The sequence below is a fragment of the Talpa europaea genome (genome assembly GCF_964194135.1).
Source record: "Talpa europaea genome assembly, chromosome: 6".
Taxonomy (NCBI): Eukaryota; Metazoa; Chordata; class Mammalia; order Eulipotyphla; family Talpidae; genus Talpa; species Talpa europaea.
The window spans coordinates 276,681-293,623 of NC_140072.1; the positions used below are offsets into that span (position 1 = coordinate 276,681).

The following is a 16,943-nucleotide window of genomic DNA, read 5'->3' on the forward strand; positions in this document are numbered from 1 at the left end:
CCCTGACCGCCTGTCTGCCGCAGCGCCCGCCCCCCGAGCGGCTCCCGGAGGGAGGCTGGGGGCTTACTCACCTTCAGCGGGTTACACTGAGTCTAAGGTTCGTCTATCCACCCAGCCCCAGGACGGGGCGGGACGGGTGCTCGCCTCCCGGGCCAGGCCCAGGGCAGTGCCGCTGTGATGGAGAGTGGCCGGCCCGGCCGGCCTTCCCGCGGTCAGGGCGCCCACTTGGGCCGCCGGGGAGGGGCCTGCGGGGCTCTGCTGTACACGGTCCTGCTCTCAGCACCGGACCCCGCGGCACGGGCACAGGTGCTTGTACCCCACTCCGTGTGGCCGCCAGAAAGCGGGGCATGTGGAGGACATGGTCAAGCCCTGCAGACATGCACTGGAAGGGGCCAGGGGACTGGCCGCGCCTGGAAAGACCCGACACCAGGCCCTCCCGTAGCCCCGGACCCCGAGGAGCTGTGCACGGGAGAGCAGGTGGACATGGGACCGTGTGGCCATGGGGCACGAGATTCTGCTCCTCTGCCCACAGGCAGCTCAAATTGAAGGAGGCCACGGCTCCCAGGGCCACTGCGTTCCTGAGGGGACAGGCTGCGGAGGCCGGAGGACTGGGGCCTGACGTTCTCGGCCTTGCCTTGCCCATCCGGCCCGAGTCTTCTGTCCACCAGGCTGCGGGCTGGTCCCTGGGCGTGTCTCCAGGAGAGATGCAGTGACCGCAGCCCCCTGCGCCTGCCAGGCCCGGGCCGCTCGCCCACCTCTGTCCCAGAGCCCCTGGGCCCTGCTCTGTGGCACCGGCCTTGCACCCCCGCTGCCCCTTCTACTCGGCTCCCCTCTCAGGAGAGGAGCGAGTCTGGGGCTCGCCTCTTCCCGGGACCTCTGCCTTCCCCTGGCCTCATCCTGCTTTTCAGTCCAATCTGCAAATGACAGTCTCTTTGCTTTGCAAAAGTATTTAGAAATAGAGCAACAGTCAGGCCTCCGTCATCACAGGAAGCGGCGGCTGCTGTGAAAGCCGCACCAGCATCGCCGAGCGCTGACCGGGGCTCTCCATGGATGCCTATGCCCATCGTCCTGCAGGCCCTGCTGGAGCCTGCGCCTGGGGTCCACCGCTTGCCACCCTTCCTCCTCGGACCAGTGGACATCTAGGTGTCCAGTCAGGTGGGGGAGCCTGAGGGGTGTGGAAAAGTGGGGTGAAGCCACAGCCTACAGTTCCTAAAAGCCCCAAGGGTCAGAGTGTCCCTCCAGTGGGAGTGGAGTCGGACACCAGGTCGCAGAGGCTGGCCACAGGGGTTCCAAGGAGGAGGTGGCCCTGGAGCCCCAGGACAAGCCCCAGGACTGGGCTCAAGACCAGGGTGCCCATCCAGCAGAGGCATGGGCCACATCCAGTCTGTCCTGGGGGGGGGGGGGGGACCTTATCCCCTCTGCAGCCTCTCAGGGCGGAATCTGTGAGCATGTCCTCGAGGCCCCTGTGGCCCTCCCGTAGCCCCAGACCCTGAGAAGCTGAGCATGGCCTGCCCTCGCCCGCCAGCCACACCAGGAGAGCACAGGACACAGGACACAGGCAGAGGGCACTGGGAGCAGCACGTGGCGCGGGCTGGGTGGAGAGAGGCCAAGGAGAGCCACGCGCAAGCAGCCAGACAACCAACTCTTCAGCCTCAGGCCGCCTCGCCCGCGGGGCCCCAAGGGAGCCGCCGGCTGGTCCTGCCTGCACCCTGCTCTCCTCGCGGCTGTGGCCACATGCAGACCAGGTGGGCAGGGACCCCGGCCTCACCACTCGAGGGCACGGTCAAGCCCTGCAGACATGCACTGGAAGGGGCCAGGGGACTGGCCGCGCCTGGAAAGACCTGACAGGCTCTTCTGAGAAGCAGGGATGCTGTGTCCAGGTGCCTAGCGTGCCCCTCCCCACAGTCGCCGAGCACAGCGCCGCATGCCCGAGACCCGCTCCACACCGGGGCTCAAGGGAAGCCGGGTGACCCTGAGAAGCCTGGGGTCACAAGAAGCCTGGGGTCACAAGCCTGGGGTCACAGAAGGCTCTCAAGACTGAAGCCCCGGTGCTGTCCACACCTGGGACAGCCCAGAGGGCCTGGGAGGCCTGGCAGCCCCAGCCCATCTCAGGCAGGACACTGGAGGCTGTGGACACTCACGTTCGTACAGACTGGACTGACAGACAGACTCGCGCTCGGCCCGAGTAGGTTCTGCTCTCCTGGCGCTGCGCAAGGGCCCAGCCGTGACCAGGGCCACCCTCTGGGAGGTGGATGGACGCCCTGCCAGGGCCGCCGGTGGGGTGGGGCTCCGTGGGACGTGACAGGGCCCCCCGAGCTCGGACAGTCATAGCCCTGACTCGGACCGTCCCCACCCAGCTGGGCCCGTGTCCCTCCACGCAAGGCCCAGAGCGCCCTGGGGGCCTGCTGGGAGCAGAGGGCGACGGTAACCTCAGGTCTTGGAGAGCGCTAGGGGGTCACAGAGACCCCACGTTTCCTGGAGGGAGTGGCCTTCCGTAGCCATCACAGGGGGGACGGGGTCTTGGGGGGTGGAGCGGGGGGCTCAGGTGGACGGTGTCTTGGGGGAAGCAGGGCTGTGAGGTGGACGGGGCTGGGGACAGAGGCAAGCGGAGGCGCAGGAGGGAGACGTGTCCCTGAGGGTGAGGACAGAGACCTAAGCAGGGAAGATCCTGAGAATGGGGCCGTGAGGGACCCCGAGAGAGCGGCTCCTGGGGCTCCTGAGCTGCCCAGAGGTGAGGGGGACCCCAGGTCAGACCCCGACCCTGACGCTGAGGTGCGGGCACTGACCGGAGCGGGCAGCCCAGCACCTGCACCCTTCCCGGGGCGGCCCCTGAGCACACCTGCTCGGCCCAGCCCGGTTCCCGCCTCCCCCTCCTGTGGGGCGTCGGAGGCCGGGGTGACCTGGCGGAAGCTTGAGGGGGCTACGGGCTGGGGGGGCAGCCCCAGGAGGCTGGGACACACCCATCTGCTCAGTGGAGCAGCTTCCGGTGAGATGAGAAAAGCACGTGGACCCCGGGCTCTGGGCTCAGGCGGGAAAGCCACGTTGGGAAGCAATTCAGGGGAGCAGAGATGACTTTCTCGGAAAGGAAAGAAGAGAAAGCAGGGAAGATGCCCGCACTGGGCAGCCCCTGGGGGACAGAGGCCCCGCGCCCACCCAGGCCGGGAGGAGGCCCTTTGGGGCTCCCCAGCATCTGCACCCCCAGCACAGCAGGCACGAGGGGATCCCCAGCCTCCCTGGTGGGCCCACTGGTTGCTTGAGGGGGCAGCAGAGGGTGCCCTGGGGGTGGGGCGGGTGGGGTGCAGGGGTGTGGCATGAGGGACATGGCAGGGGGCGGGGCTCAGGCAAACCTGGAGACCAGAGCAGGCCCCGGGGTCACCTGCACAGGGCGGCCCTGGTAGCAGCCTCAGCCCGCAGGGCCCAGAGTGCCCAGTCACGCAGCGCCGGGTCAGCATGGGGGCGGGGAGGGGGCGCGGGGAGGGCGGGGTTGTCTGCTCGCCCAGACACAGCCGGAGACGCGAGCTGTCGCGGAGCTCCCGTCAGCAAAGCAGTGACCCGCCCATGGCGCCCCCTGTCCCGGCGGGCCTGCAGGCCTGCGGAGCCGGCCCTCCTGTCGCCACCTGAGCACAACATGGCACAGGCGGGGTGGGGGGCCCACGTGGTCCACGGCGGGCCTCCTGGAGGCCTGGGGACGGGGCCGATGGGAACGGGGCAGGGGCGGGATGGGCACAGGAGAGGACTGGGCACGCGGGGCAGCCGGGCGCTGGCGGAGCACGGGCAGGAGGGGTAGGGAGGGTGTGGGGGGACGGGGCCCAGAAGCCCTGGCCTCACACAGTGGGTGCGCAGCCCCAGGCACACCCTGGCTTTCACACTAACTCCCCAGGCTGAGGAGGAGGGGCTCGTCACCCCATTCTAGTGAGAAAAAGACGGAGAAGCCAGCGGCTCGTCCGGCTCAGGCAGCAAAGCGAACAGGCCGCCGGGTGTGCTCCTGGCGCAGGGTGGCCCTGCCCGCTGCATCCGGTGGGGACGCTCGCCTCGGCCAGGCCCCGCTGCTGTCCCGCGGGTGGCCCGGAGCACTGGCCTCAGGATGCTCAGGAGGGGGCGAGCGGAGCGGGTCCCGAAACGCCCCTCGTGAGCGCAGCGTGCCGCCCGCCAGGAGGGTGAGCGGGCCACGGAGGTGAGGACAGAGACGCGGAGAGGAGGCGCCACATGGCGGAACCGGCTGCCTGGGCAGAGAGACGAGCTCGCCTGTGCCAACAGCTCACAGAGCCGGAGCCCCTTGGGCACCAGGCGCAGCCCCAGGCCACGTCAGAGGGGTCAGTGTCCGGAGCAGACGGGAGGTAAAGACACGGGGGTGGGGTGCCCAGGGTGGCGTCTCCGTCCATTTCACGTTCTACATGGGCCCCCGAAATCAACAGCAAGCACCACGCCAGGAAGGAGCAAGCCCCCAAAGAGGAGACCCCCTCAGGGTGACCTCTGATAGACCCCGGCGTGGTCACTTCCGCGGGGCAGCGGCCTCCTGCCCGGCTGCCCGGGACCTGTGGCCTTGCCGGGGCTGCTCTCACCGCCCCCTCCGCAGAGGCAGCTTCCCCAAGGCGCCCGCCTGTGGGTCTCTCTCAGCACACCCGTCCCCTCGGGGCAGCTCCCGCCGCTGGTGTCCACCAGAGTCCTTTATTCTTTCCTCTCCTTTGTAATACCTGCCCTTCTGGACACAGCCAGCATCTCTGTGTCGTGGAGAAACTTGCCTGGGAACTGCCGGTGCCGCTGAAAGGGAAGCTCTGGGGACACTTTTCCCAGAGTGAACCCCAGGACCGCCTCTCTGCACCCAACAGCTCCAAACCCGACCCCATCGGGAAGTCCACAGCTCTGTCCCTCCTCGCGGGCCGGGGCAGCGCTGGGCCTGCCGCTCGGGCCTGTGCCCGGCTCCATGCACAGCCTGTGGCCACAGGGTTCCCAGGGTCGCAGCCACACAGCCTGTGCGGGACTGGCTGCGGGGCTTGGTGGGAACCCCCGAACCTCACCATACCCCGCTCCTTCCGGGGGTTTTGCTGCTCGGGACAGGGGTGATCCACCTTCTCCTCCGCTACAAAGGTGGGGCTGCTTGAGAAGCCGCCCGCCCTGGCCCTCCCGCCCTCGCCTCTGCCCTGGAGCCTCCTGCGGGCCGTCCGCAGCCTCCTGGCAAGCGCCGGACACACAGAAGGACAGTGTGGCGGAACCACGGTCGACAGTGTGGATGAGACCAGCCCGGCAGGAACTGGGTGCCCTCATTATATCACGTCTCTCCGGGCTCTGGAGCCCTCGCTGTTGCCGACACGCGTAACACAACCTCAGAAGGGGCCATTACTCAGGGAATTGAAGCCAGTAGCTGGCGTGTCCACACAGCTCCACGCCCGGAGGCCACCTACCCAGCCCCTCAGGGAGTCATGCAGAGCCCCAGCTGAGGCCTCCCAGAGGGCCGGTGCTCTGGCCCAAGCTGCCGCCCCCACGGGCAGGAGAACCAAAGCAGGCGTCAGGGCAGCTTGGATACCACAAGACAGAGGCCAGAAAGAGCAAAGTGCGCCAGCTGGGGAGATGGTCAGGGTGTGGGGAGGGGGACGGGATTCGCTCTGTGGACTAAGGGCCTGGGGATGCTGCGCTTGACGGCTATAAAGCTGATGCGCAAGCCTGGCAGACGTACTTTAAATTGTGCCACGCTAGACGAGAGACAAGACGCGTCGGGAAAACGGACGCTTTTATCTCTGAAACACTTTGCCCTTGTGTGCCAGAGCTGCAACACAAGGGGCTTTGGTCCTCGCGCTCTGTCCAGTGTCCCCACCCCACTGCCCAGGCCTGCTGCCCCTCCGCCCAGTGCCCCAGATCCCTCGGCCCCGCGGTCCCGATGCGACAGCCGACATTGACGGTGAGCTGGGACGGGTCATGGGCAGGAGGACCCCGGCGGTCCCCAAGCCACGTCCTGCAGCCCAGGCCCACTGCCCGCGGTCTCAGTGTTTCAGGCCAGGTGAATTTCCAACATCACACAAAAAACCCAAAACTGGTAAAATGCCGGGGTCTCTGAGGAATCCTCCCAAATGCCATCAAAATATTCTGACTAGATTTTAAAAAGAATTTTTAAAAGAAAACAAGTAACAGGTTGCAATGAAACATCAAACAAAATTTAAGTTATTTTTACTAAAAACTGGCTCAGCCACACTCCAGGGAGGAACAGCAGATGCAGCTGGAGGTAGGACCCCAGGACACAGAGACGCCCAGGCCCAGACAGAGGGGCCCCCAGGGGCCTGATGGCTCCCAAGCACTCGGCGCCAGCTCAACAGGCGATCGGCCCCACCGTCTCCCTGCGGACGTGCTCAGAGGGTTGGCTAAGCAGCGGCCTGGGTGCCGGCGGGAGGCAGGGGTAAAGCTCAGCTAGCAGCCCTGGGGGGCACTGAGGGGCAGAGTCGCCCCCGTGCAGCCTGTAGCCCAGAGCAGGACACAGCAGCCCACACAGGCATACCCTACCTCTCCCCTCATCATGCTCACACCACCTCTGTCCTCTCCCCTCATGTGAGCACACTGCCTCTCCCCTTGCACGTGTGCACACGATGTCCCCGCATGATGTGGAAGGTACTGTCTTGGCTGTCTGGCTGGGTGTCCGGGCCTCTCTGGCCCCACCCCAGCTCTGTGGCAAGCTCCCCTGCTCCCCATGCTCTGACAGGGCTCCCTGACTCGCTGGTATTGCTGGTGCTGGTGCCTCTCCTTCTGGAGGGTGGATGTCCGGCTGCCTCTGTACCCACACACAATGGGGAGAGTGGGAACAGGCAGCAGACATGGCTTCCAGAACAGCACTCAGAGCCCTGCAGTCTGGCGAGCCCTTGGGCCTGACCTCTGCTGCTGCTCTGGTGCTTTCTGGCCTCCTGCGTCCCGTGAGCCTGCGTGGGCGGCTCCTGCCTCCTGGCACTCCTGACACAGGGCTGGGGGCTCGGTGTGTCCACTGTAGGCGGGACATGGAGGGGCCCCTGTGCCCGGGCTTCCTTACCAGGGAGGACCCTGGACATTTGCTGCCATTCACTGAGGCTCAGCTAAGAAGACTTGTGGCGCCGGTTCCGAAAGACATGCTAGATGCCGTCACCCACGGGGCGTGTGCCCACCCTGTGTGGACCCGTGCTGGGGGGAGCCGGCCAGTGCTGGGGAGACCCTGGACCTGTGCTGGGGGAGCTGGCCTGTGCTGGGGTGGGGGGTGCTGGGATGTTGAAGCCACCTAGTTCACTAAGATGGAAGCTGCAGGACATCCCCCTCCAGGGAGGCGCCACGACCCACACGTCAGCAAAGGGCTCTGGGGCTGGACGTGAGGAGAAGACGGGGCGTCTACTAGAGAAAAGAAGGAAGTTTCTTTCCTCACTTTCTGAATTTCTCTGAGTTTAGACTTGTTTAAGCCCACTGAGTCATTCACAGCCCCGGGCCACACACGGCCGCCCTATGGGCGGGCTCTCAAGTGGTCCTGGTGGCCGCGGTGTCTCCTCTGCGCCCCTTTGGGGGCAGCTCAGCCCGGTGCTACCTGGCCGGGCAGCTCTGGAGTGGCAGGTCGGAGGCCTATGGCCTCCCCTGGCCTGTGGGAGACCAGCTGATGAAAAATGCCACTTTGAACCCGGGATCGTGAGGGGCCAAGTGGTGAGGTGTCCACGCCCGGAGGTAACAGGTGGGGACAGTCACATCTGAGGACAGTATCTCAGGATGCACGCGCTCCACAGAGCAGGCCAGGGTTGGGGGTGGGAGGCTCAGGACCATGGCCGAGCACAGTGGCCGGCAAGTGTGCAGACGCGGCCACCGGCCACTGAGCCCTGTGTGGGCATGGGCTGGCCAGGACCGCACCAGTGCAGAAGCCTGGATGTGGTGACTCAGGTCCTGCAGGAGAGACTGTGAGCCCCAGAGGCCCCGATGGGCCCGTGAGCCCCGCAGGCCACGTAGACAGGCCGCGGCTCCTCCGACCGCTCTGCCACGGGCGGTGTAGGCAATGACTGGGAGACTGGTCGCAATGGCCTCTCTCCCGGGCTCTCACACAACCCCTCAGAGTCTCCTGATCAAGAAGAGAATGATTGTCTCTCCTGAAATTGCCTGGAAAAAATGTCCTCCACAATCCTTGGCGATAATTTCCCTAAGGGGACACCCACTTAATTTCCAATCCTGCTCGCCTGGCTCTGGGGACCTTCAATCTGCAGTCACAGGCTGGGCCACCTGGGCCTCTGGCCAGCGTTCCACCCACAAGCCGCCTGGCCAGGGCCTGGCTCGGGCACCAACTGCGAGTCCAATGAGGCTGAGGCTATTTTTCAGAATCACCCCAGAGGCACAGAGGTGGGGTGAAAGGGGCCAGGGTCACCAATAATTAGAGGAGGTCACAGTCAATGGGGTGTGATGTGCGAGGAAGCCTGAGGCAGCTCAGCGGGTTTGGAGAAAGACACCCGCCCCAAACAGCAGGTGGCACACAGGCACACGCGTGTGCACCGGCACAACCAGCACACACGCGCCCAAACCGCCGGGCCAGGGCAAAGCACACCCTGCGCCACCCCCGCGTGTGGGCCAGGCCCGCGCCGGCCTGGGTCGCGGGAGCCACCTCTGCACAGACGCCGAGCAGCCGACCACCGCGGGTGGGGACGCCCCCCCCCAAGGCCCCCAGGGTGGGCCCGCGGGGCTCAGCAGGGGAGAGAAGCTTCTCGACCCGGAAAGATGCAGCCTCTTGGGAGGGTAGCTTGGCCTGAGCCCAGCATCCAGTTCCTTGATTTAAGTTTATTTTAAATACATGCAGAAAAGTCAAGGAAAAAAAGCCTGTGGCACACGCTTTACGATCCCTCTATGCTTAAGTCAAAGAAACCTACAATGGATGCCTAGAAAGTGCAGAACAAGGCCAACGCTCCGGGGCCCAGAGCCAGGGAGGTCCGAGCCGGCAGGACGCCGAGGGCGCGGGGAGCCGGGAGCCCGGGGAGGGCGGGGGCTGCGGCCTCTCCCTGCGGCGGCGCCCGCGTCAGTGCCCTTTTATGGAACAGGGTACTTCCTGGATCGTGGAGTGGACCAATCAGATGCAAGCTATGAGCTGATTGGTGCTAAATGGCCCATTCAGCCACAGGATTGAAAATGGTCCAATCAGACTTGTGGGCGGGGCTCCCTGAGGCTCTAAGCCAGGGCCCGACGGCGCTGAGGCAGCGAGACAGACAAGACGGACGGCGGCCCCTGAACGGACGGCAGCCCGGCGGGGCGGGGCCTCGTCCTGCCTCAGACGTCGCCTGCCGGGAGCCCGAGGCCGGCCTGGCGCCCGGGAGCGGCCGGTGCGGCGTCGCGCGGCCTCCCCCGGCAGCCGTGACGCGGGCGTCCCCGACCCGCCTGGGGCCCGGCGGCGCCGTCAGCGACGCTCCCCCGGAGGCGGCCCGGCGAGGCCCCGCGAGCGCCGCCCCCGCCCGGGAGGGGGACCCGGCGGCCGGCCCGGGCGGGCCCTGCAGTCGGGGGGGTGGGGGGGGGTGGGGGGCGGCGGCGGGCGGGGCTGTCCCCGGCCGGGCTGCTGTCGCTGTCGCCGGCGCCTCTGTTTTGGTTTTGGGCCCTGTGGCAGCTCTTGTCTCAGCACAGGCTGGTGGGCGGCCGAGCCAGCCATCCTCCTGCCCCGACTGCCCCGTTTGACGGGAGCGAGGCCTGCCTGGCCCACCTCACACTTGCCGGCCTCTGAGTGGCTCACACTGGCAGGTGGCGGAAAAGACGGCGGGACTAGGGGCGCAAGTGCCTGAAGGGTGTGGACACAGGCCGGTGTGAGGGGCTGGCCAGGCTGAGGCCTGACACAGAAGCCAGAACTGCCTGGCCTGGGAGGACTCCCAGCTGACAGCCGGGCCAACAACTCAGCGTGGGGCAGGGAGCCCCAGCAGGTCAGCCCAGGGGGCACAGCGCACTCAGGCAAGGGCCTCCCGGGGTCCTGCCCAGGTCCCCTGGACCCGAGTGGCCTCCTGCTCTGAACCACCAGGCTGTTCTCTCCTCCAAGGACGAGCAAGCGCCCACAAAGCAAGAGCCGGAGGCCATGGTGTCCACTCACACATCGGCTTTAATGCGTCACTTACACCTTTATACGGACACACCTGGCCCCTGGGGCGGCCGCACTTGCTGTGGGACAGGAGCCAAGCGGAAGTGTAAGGTCTGAGGAGTGAAGACGCAGAGTTTTCTGGCAAAACTCGTTGTCTGTGGTCAGGATATCCTGGAAATGACCAGCCATCAGCATTTGGTGTTAGCGGTGACAAGAGGAACTTTTCCAGAAAATCCTAAGAGAAAAGTTTTGAGGTAATTGGGACCCACTTTCTGAAATGGCCATGAAGATGCGGAGACCCCGTGTCTCCGTGATCAGCTAAGAGGCTGCTTCCATGGAAACTGACCAAAACGTTAGGAAAAGAAAAACCGCATGCCCAGAGCCCGCAGGGCAACGGCACACACACGGGCTGTGCCAGCCGGGGTGGACCCTGGGGGTCAATCTGGCCCCGTGAGGAACAGCGGCCCAGGGCTGAGGCAGGGCCTCAGGGAGCTGTAGCCCACGTCCCGCGCCTTGGAGGACATAGCATCAGGGGAACCAGCCACTTGGATACTAGACGGGCGATAGTTACTTGAAGCCCTTAGTTTTGAAGATGTGGGAATAGAAACAGCAGACTTCAGAAAACCTGTCAAGTCCAGATTTCCTGAGAGGCCACTGAATCGGGACCCGCTAGTTACAAAGATAAGTGTGGAAAAAAGTGTGGCCTTTAGAGCAGCTGAGGCCAAGGCATGGCCTCTGGAAGACGAGGGCTCCCTCCTGGAGGGCGGGAGGCACCGGCACTGTCCTCCCCTTGGATGCAGGGCGGGCCTCCTGGGTGCCGAAGGCGAGGCCAGGGCAGTGCCTTCCAGGAAGGGCCGAGAGGAAGAAAGGCCACTGGAGAGGGAGCAGGTAGCTGGGAGCGCCGGTGGGGGGCAAACCCCAGATGACGGGGCACAAACCCCCTGCCACTGGAAGCTACTCGGGGGTCTTGGGACCCCAGCCAGTCAGCGACAAAGGCGGATGCAAAGGCTATTTCCTTGTTTACAGCTGGCCTGCCGGAGCGGGAGGCGCGCCAGACCAGCAGAGTATTCCTCATCAAGAGATGCGGACGGTGGTGTCAGGGGCGCTCGTTAAGGTCCGAGCGGGCGATCGCCCGGCGCGAGGGGCTGAGCTAGCAGTGGCTGGAGCAAAGCGGGCGGAGGCGTTCTCACTAATCCTGTCCGTGCGGAGGCGCTGCGACTGCGGCCACAGCGCCGGCACGTGAGGGCCCCTCCGGGTGCTTACACTCCACGAAGAAACGCCAAGGGTCCCGAGACGGGGGCTAGCCGAGGAGGCCAGTGGGCATGAGCAGGTGATCTATGGCCCTAGGGCCTTGGGCAGGGACCCTGCAAAAAATGACACGTGTGAAACGGGGCCCTGGGGCGGCGGCCTGCCTGGTCAACGGGGGTGGGCCAGGCTGCAGAGGGAGCAGATGGAGTGGACGCGCACCCTGGGTCCGGCCCTTCCCTGACACAGCCTCTGACACGGCCTCGCCACGCACGGGCCGAGCGCGGGTATGCGGGACTCTCTCCATCAGGCCGCAGAGCTCTCCCAGCGCCTGCCCGATGGCCCGAGCGTCGGGTGCCTGAGCCTGCACGTTCACTGAAGCCTCGCCTGCTCGCGCAGAGCCCAGAACTCAACGTGGCCGTCACGCCCGCACAACGGGGAAGGTGCTTGGTGCTGAGGCAGGGGCTCAGACATCTGCTCAAGCCAGAACAGCTCCTGGCAGGGCAGCCAGGCCATGAGTGTCCTGAAGACCAGGTGCTGTGACTCCCTCAGGAGCTACTGTGCACGGCGGACTCTGTGGCCAGCACCATTTAAATGCCCAAGAGAAGCGCTGGCTTCTGAAAGTACCTCTGCCTCTCTAAATTACAGTCGCTCCCTAAGAGTTTGAGTGACTTTGTAAGAAATGGCCCCGCACGAGTATCCCCGGAGAGAAGACACTCTCGCGTGAGAAACTGCAGGCCAGAGCCAGGGGCGCGGTGTGGCTGCGAGGCCCCGCGAGCCCCCGGCGCCGACATGCACGAGCCACATCTCTCTCCAATGACACATCCTTCCCGGTAAAGCACTAAATGAATCGATCTTTGAAAAAGAATGATTTTTGTGAAATCTTACTTGAGTTCTTGGGAGCTCGTGGCCAGCATACTCCGGATGCTTTTGTCAGCCAGAGGGCAGCCAGACAGACTGTAAGACAGCCAGAGAGTGGGTGAGCAGGCCCCCCCGGCACCTCCCGGACAGACACGACAACACTGAGGTCAGTCGGATGCAGAGGCGATGGGGGTGCTGTATACTGGCTCTTTGTCTGGCCAAGTCTGTGGACGTGCGCGTGGAGGGCGTCTGCCACAGACAACTTGTTTTTAAAGAGCAGGATCGGGAATATCCGGCTTCTTTGGTTTAAATATGCGAATCGGCAGTTGGTTGGAAAGCAAAAGGCATTATACAGCACACAGGAGCATGCGGGTCGCGGGGCTGGGACACAGGCCGACAGCGGTCTGACAGCATTGTTGAGGTAAGCTGAAAACAATAAATCGAGAAGACAGATCCACCATGAGGGATGAAGTCACACCTTCTATGGGAGGCGTAATTACCAGTCACATGACCACCGCCATCACACCTGGGTGTTGGACATCTGCCACCAGACAAAAACAGAAACAGCCAGAACAGTGAGTAGGTTTGAAAAAGAGACTTTAAAAGTTTCATTGTTTCCAGTTTAGCCGCAATGTCTGCAGGGGTTCAGCGCCCTGGAGAGAAGCCGCAGGATGCAGGGGTTGGTGAGGAGGGTGCCCACGCCACCAGCCAGCGCCAGGCGAGCGGCCCGCGCCCGCCCGACCCGCCGCGGCTGGAGACGCCGCCGCTGTGCACGGCACATGCTCGGGTGGCAGGCGAGTCCAGGCCGCGCTCAGAGCTAAGCCAGAGGAGGGCCCATGAAGAGCGGTGGCCGGGCAGCTGGCCGCATGCTTACGTTATCAGGTCCTTCTTGCCCTCCTTGCACTGCGGGTACTTGGGCTTGGGGCTCGGGATGGTCACCTCCCCGGGATACCGTCTTTCTTCCAGAGCTTCCTGGAAAGGGTCCAGGTCTTCTGGCTGCAGGCAAAACACGGCTTCAGGGCCACCCGGCCACCCGCATGTGGCTCGGGCCCCCCGGCCCCCCAGCACGCGGCCCCGGATGCCTCCCTGGACACGGACCTGGACGGGCGCCTCTGGCCTTCCCACCTCTCCCAAAAGACCGGCCCTCTGCAGCCGTGACCCGCTTTTCCCTGACGAGACCCCCCTTTCTATGGTGGGCTTTCACTTCTTGCCAGCCGCTCTAGGACGCTCGGACGTCGGCCGGGGAATGGCGCTGCCCTCACAGGGGCGCGTGCCTGCCTGGCCGCTGGGGGCCACCCTGAGGCCCCTCCCTGCCCGCCACCGGCGCCTGCTCCATGCCGGACCCACACTTTCCTGCCGGGTCGCACACGGCACCAGGCCCAACTCACAGTGGGGCTTTCACCTTCTGCTGGTACGTGCGTTACACACGTGTGCCTTTCAGCCCCCAGGCGGGGAAGACCAACCTCGTGCTTTTAGATCATCCTTATGCAACTGCCTTTTTTATAGAAAGCATCTACTTTTGGTAAATGGGTCCAATTGCAGTAACACAGAAGCTCCTGTAGGTGGCAGTGCTCGGCAAGCCTGCTTCCCCAGGGCGCCCGCTTCCCCTCGGGTGACAGACAGGCCATAGGGTGGAAACGCTTTTGTCGATTCATGAGGGTTTAATTTTAATAAAAATAAATTCAGAGATTCGGCTACCATGCCTTATTTGGTAATAGCGACTTAAAACTGTAAAAGAGAAAAAATTCTTTGGAATTTAGCTTGCCACTGAGGCTGCAGTCCCGTTACAACGCCTGGATGCTTATATCAATTTGAAGAATAAAGAAAATAGGCCTTAAGATGTAATGGCCTTATAAACAGGCGCCTTCCCTGCCAATCCCTGCAAAGAGCTGCCTACCACCCCCGTTTCTGTAAGGTGCTGCGGCTTTGATGGCGATCTCCCCGTTTAGGCATAAAGAATTTCCGTTTTCCGATAGAGAAGGCGTCATAATTTTCATACTTCAATGCTGGAGAAAAAGTCCAATAAAGAATAAGTTTCTTCATTTCTTTTCTTAGCCTGAAGGATGTTTAAATTATTCTAGTAACTTGAACCTAAACATTGTAACTACTTCAAAGCACTCGGGTGTAGTGTCCTGGGGCCAGGATGACGGCGACTGCCCGGGCGGTCAGTTCCAGGCTGGCATGGCGGGCTTCTCTGCGGGCAGACACGCTTTGTGTCCAAGAGCTGACCAGCAGCCAGCAAGTCACTAGCCACTTAGCTACTCACGCCTCCCACTGTAATTCTCCACCCGCACGCAAACCCCTGAGCTCTGCCAGTGTTCCCCAGAAACGCGACCGGTGTGCCGTTTCTACTTTTCCTTAGGAAACCGTTTGTGACAAAACACACTTGTTAGGAAACGAAGCTCAGCCTCTAAGGGGAAGAATCTGTCGTCTCACTGAAATGGCTGCCGGTCACAGCGCCTGCCCAGGAGGGCGGGCTCCAGGGCCACCAGCCAGGGAGGGCTGCCAGGACAGGCACGTCCCCGGGGCTGCCCAGCAGGCGGACCCCACTGCAGCTCTGAGACACGGGCCAGCGCGCGGGACGTACGGCCATCTCTTTGGCGTCGTCCTCGTCCACGCGCCGCGGCTTCATCTTGGTGTAGTCCACGGGCAGGTCCCAGCAGTCCCCCTCGCTCAGCTGGAAGCAGCGACTGTTCATGGCTGCCTGCTGCTGGGGTGACATGGGCTCCAGGGGGGTCAGCACGGGGCAGCAGCCCTCACGCGGCCGCTGTTTGTTCATGCTGAGGTCCAGGGTCCCGTTCTCGTCCACTTCCATGTCTGGGTTCTGTGGACAGACAGACACAGTGACCCGCAGCTCCCTCCCCGCCCCGGGCGGCAGTCGGGGTGGGGTCCTCACCGCCCTCCATTGACACAGAACCCCCCAGTGGGCGGTGGTCCCTCTGCACAGCGCCGCCCTCCCCTGCTCAGCTGCAAAACCAGGGGCAGGTGCTGCCACCATCTCTGTCTATCAATCACCTGTCCTCCGTCCACCTGTCCTCCGCACTCGCCTCTCGCCTGTCCAGAACTGCATCTCCTGACTACATCTCTACTCTAGAAATAAACCTGCCCAGAAGAAAATGAAACCAGTGCCCGATTTCAGTTCTATCCCAGCACAGAAGGCTCCTCCAAGATCAGAAATACTCGTGCACAGAAAACACGCACAGGCACCTGCTGCACCTAGTGGGTGAGCCCTGACGCTCGCACTTCCAGACCCCTCTGGCAGGAAGGGGGGCTAGGACAGGCTCTCAAGCACAAACCCCTGGGGCAGCGCGCTCCCACCCAGGAGGGGCCCTGAGGGGCCATGCTCGGCTGCCTGGAGGCACAGGGGCTTGTTTCTTTAAAAGATGTTTTGAAACACACCAAGAGCTCAGCCTGGCCTTTGGGGGTGGGGGGAGCAGGGGTGCCTGGAGGGCAGGGAGGGGGCGGCCAGCCCCTCATAATCCCTCCCTCGCCCTGAGTCACACTCTGGAGCAAAAATGTGATTTTCCAGCTGGCATGACGCTGCTCCAACCAACACCCCGCAGCCGAGCTGAGGACGAGGCGGAGGGAGCCCGGGCGACACTGCCCGTGGGGCGTCCAGAGCCTCGGTCTGCCTGGACCCGCGTCAGGGTCCTCGCCCCCCCCCGGAAGCGCCCACGCTGGGTCCACCTCGGTACGCCGAGGTGATTCTCAGGCTGAGCGTAGTTAGGTAAATGGAGCGGACGCTGGAGGGACTGGTCTCCTTTCTGGGCCACAGGCCCCTCCCCGTGAGCCCCCATCTCAGCGACCTGGTCACCATGGAAACCGCGTGCCCCTGACACTTCCCCAAATTCTGGCATAAAAATATGAATAGGAAAAAAGCGACTGCAAGACACGAAACGCTGACGTGACAACAACCCAGAACAGCCGTGTCAGTGCTGGGCCAAGGGCGGGCGGCTGGGCAGGGGCCTGGCCCGGCCCGCAGACCCTCGTAGTCAGGAGAGGAGGGCTGCCCGCTCTGGCCCCGCCTCCCCGCTCTGGCCCCTGGCTGCGCCACCTAGGGCTGGGGAGGCCGGCAGCCACGGGCGAAGGCCGGAACTTGCAGCCCTGAGCCGCGCGGGTCTCAGCCATGCAGCCCACGGCTGAGGCGTCACCACGGGAGGGGCGGCGAGGCGCAGTGCAGCAGGGCGAGCGCCTCGCTGTGACAAGATGACGCGTGTGCAAACAGATCAAAACGAGCAGCTGCCTTGACAAGCCCAGGGCTGCTGGTCACCCCTTGGTGCCCTTGATGCTTGGTGGGCTAGGAGGGCGTCCGTGCCGGCCGGATCCTCACTGTCCTGCACCTGCGTGGTGGCCTGTGGGCATGGCCAGGGCCTCCTGAACCAGACCCAGCCCTCGTGGGGTAAACGCACGTCCCCCCTTTACCTTCCTGCTCAAGGCTGTGGGTTTACAGCCATGGTTCCAGACCGTAAGAGGAGGCCGGGGTACTAGCCCCGCCGAGTGGCCTGGCTCCCAGACCGCCCTTGGCCCCTGCCCCGCCCCCCCCCAACGGGCCCCGTACCCGGGCAGCACACAGGTCCTGCGGCTTGGTGGACAGGTTCTGCGGCATCTCACGGCAGCGTGTGGACAGGTTGAGGATGGCCGTGGCCGCCATGTGGGCAGCCTCCACGTCATGTGTGTAGTCGAAGCTGCTCTTGCTGCAGGTGCTGCTGGCACTGCTGCCGCCGCCGCCGCCCAGGGTGCTGCTGCTGCTGGGCGCGTAGCTGCTGGCGCTGCTGCTGCTGGGGCTGGCATTCTTGCAGTACCGCTTCGC

At 64.2% G+C, this 16,943-nt stretch overlaps 1 protein-coding gene across 6 annotated transcripts in view; it reads right to left on the reverse strand.

Moving 5' to 3' along the window:
- The window catches only part of MYT1L (myelin transcription factor 1 like), a gene marked incomplete at its 3' end in the record, with an annotated part of 67,801 nt that overhangs the window by 24,943 nt on the left and 25,915 nt on the right, over positions 1 to 16,943 (reverse strand). For all 6 annotated transcript variants that reach the window (XM_084234646.1, XM_084234643.1, XM_084234648.1 and 3 more), the window contains 4 exons: positions 16,692 to 16,942; positions 14,721 to 14,957; positions 13,008 to 13,129; positions 12,161 to 12,229 (listed from right to left, as the gene is read on the reverse strand). In XM_084234646.1, the coding sequence (XP_084090772.1) occupies positions 12,161 to 12,229; positions 13,008 to 13,129; positions 14,721 to 14,957; positions 16,692 to 16,942 (679 nt within the window). The remainder of the gene's footprint in view (positions 1 to 12,160; positions 12,230 to 13,007; positions 13,130 to 14,720; positions 14,958 to 16,691; position 16,943) is intronic.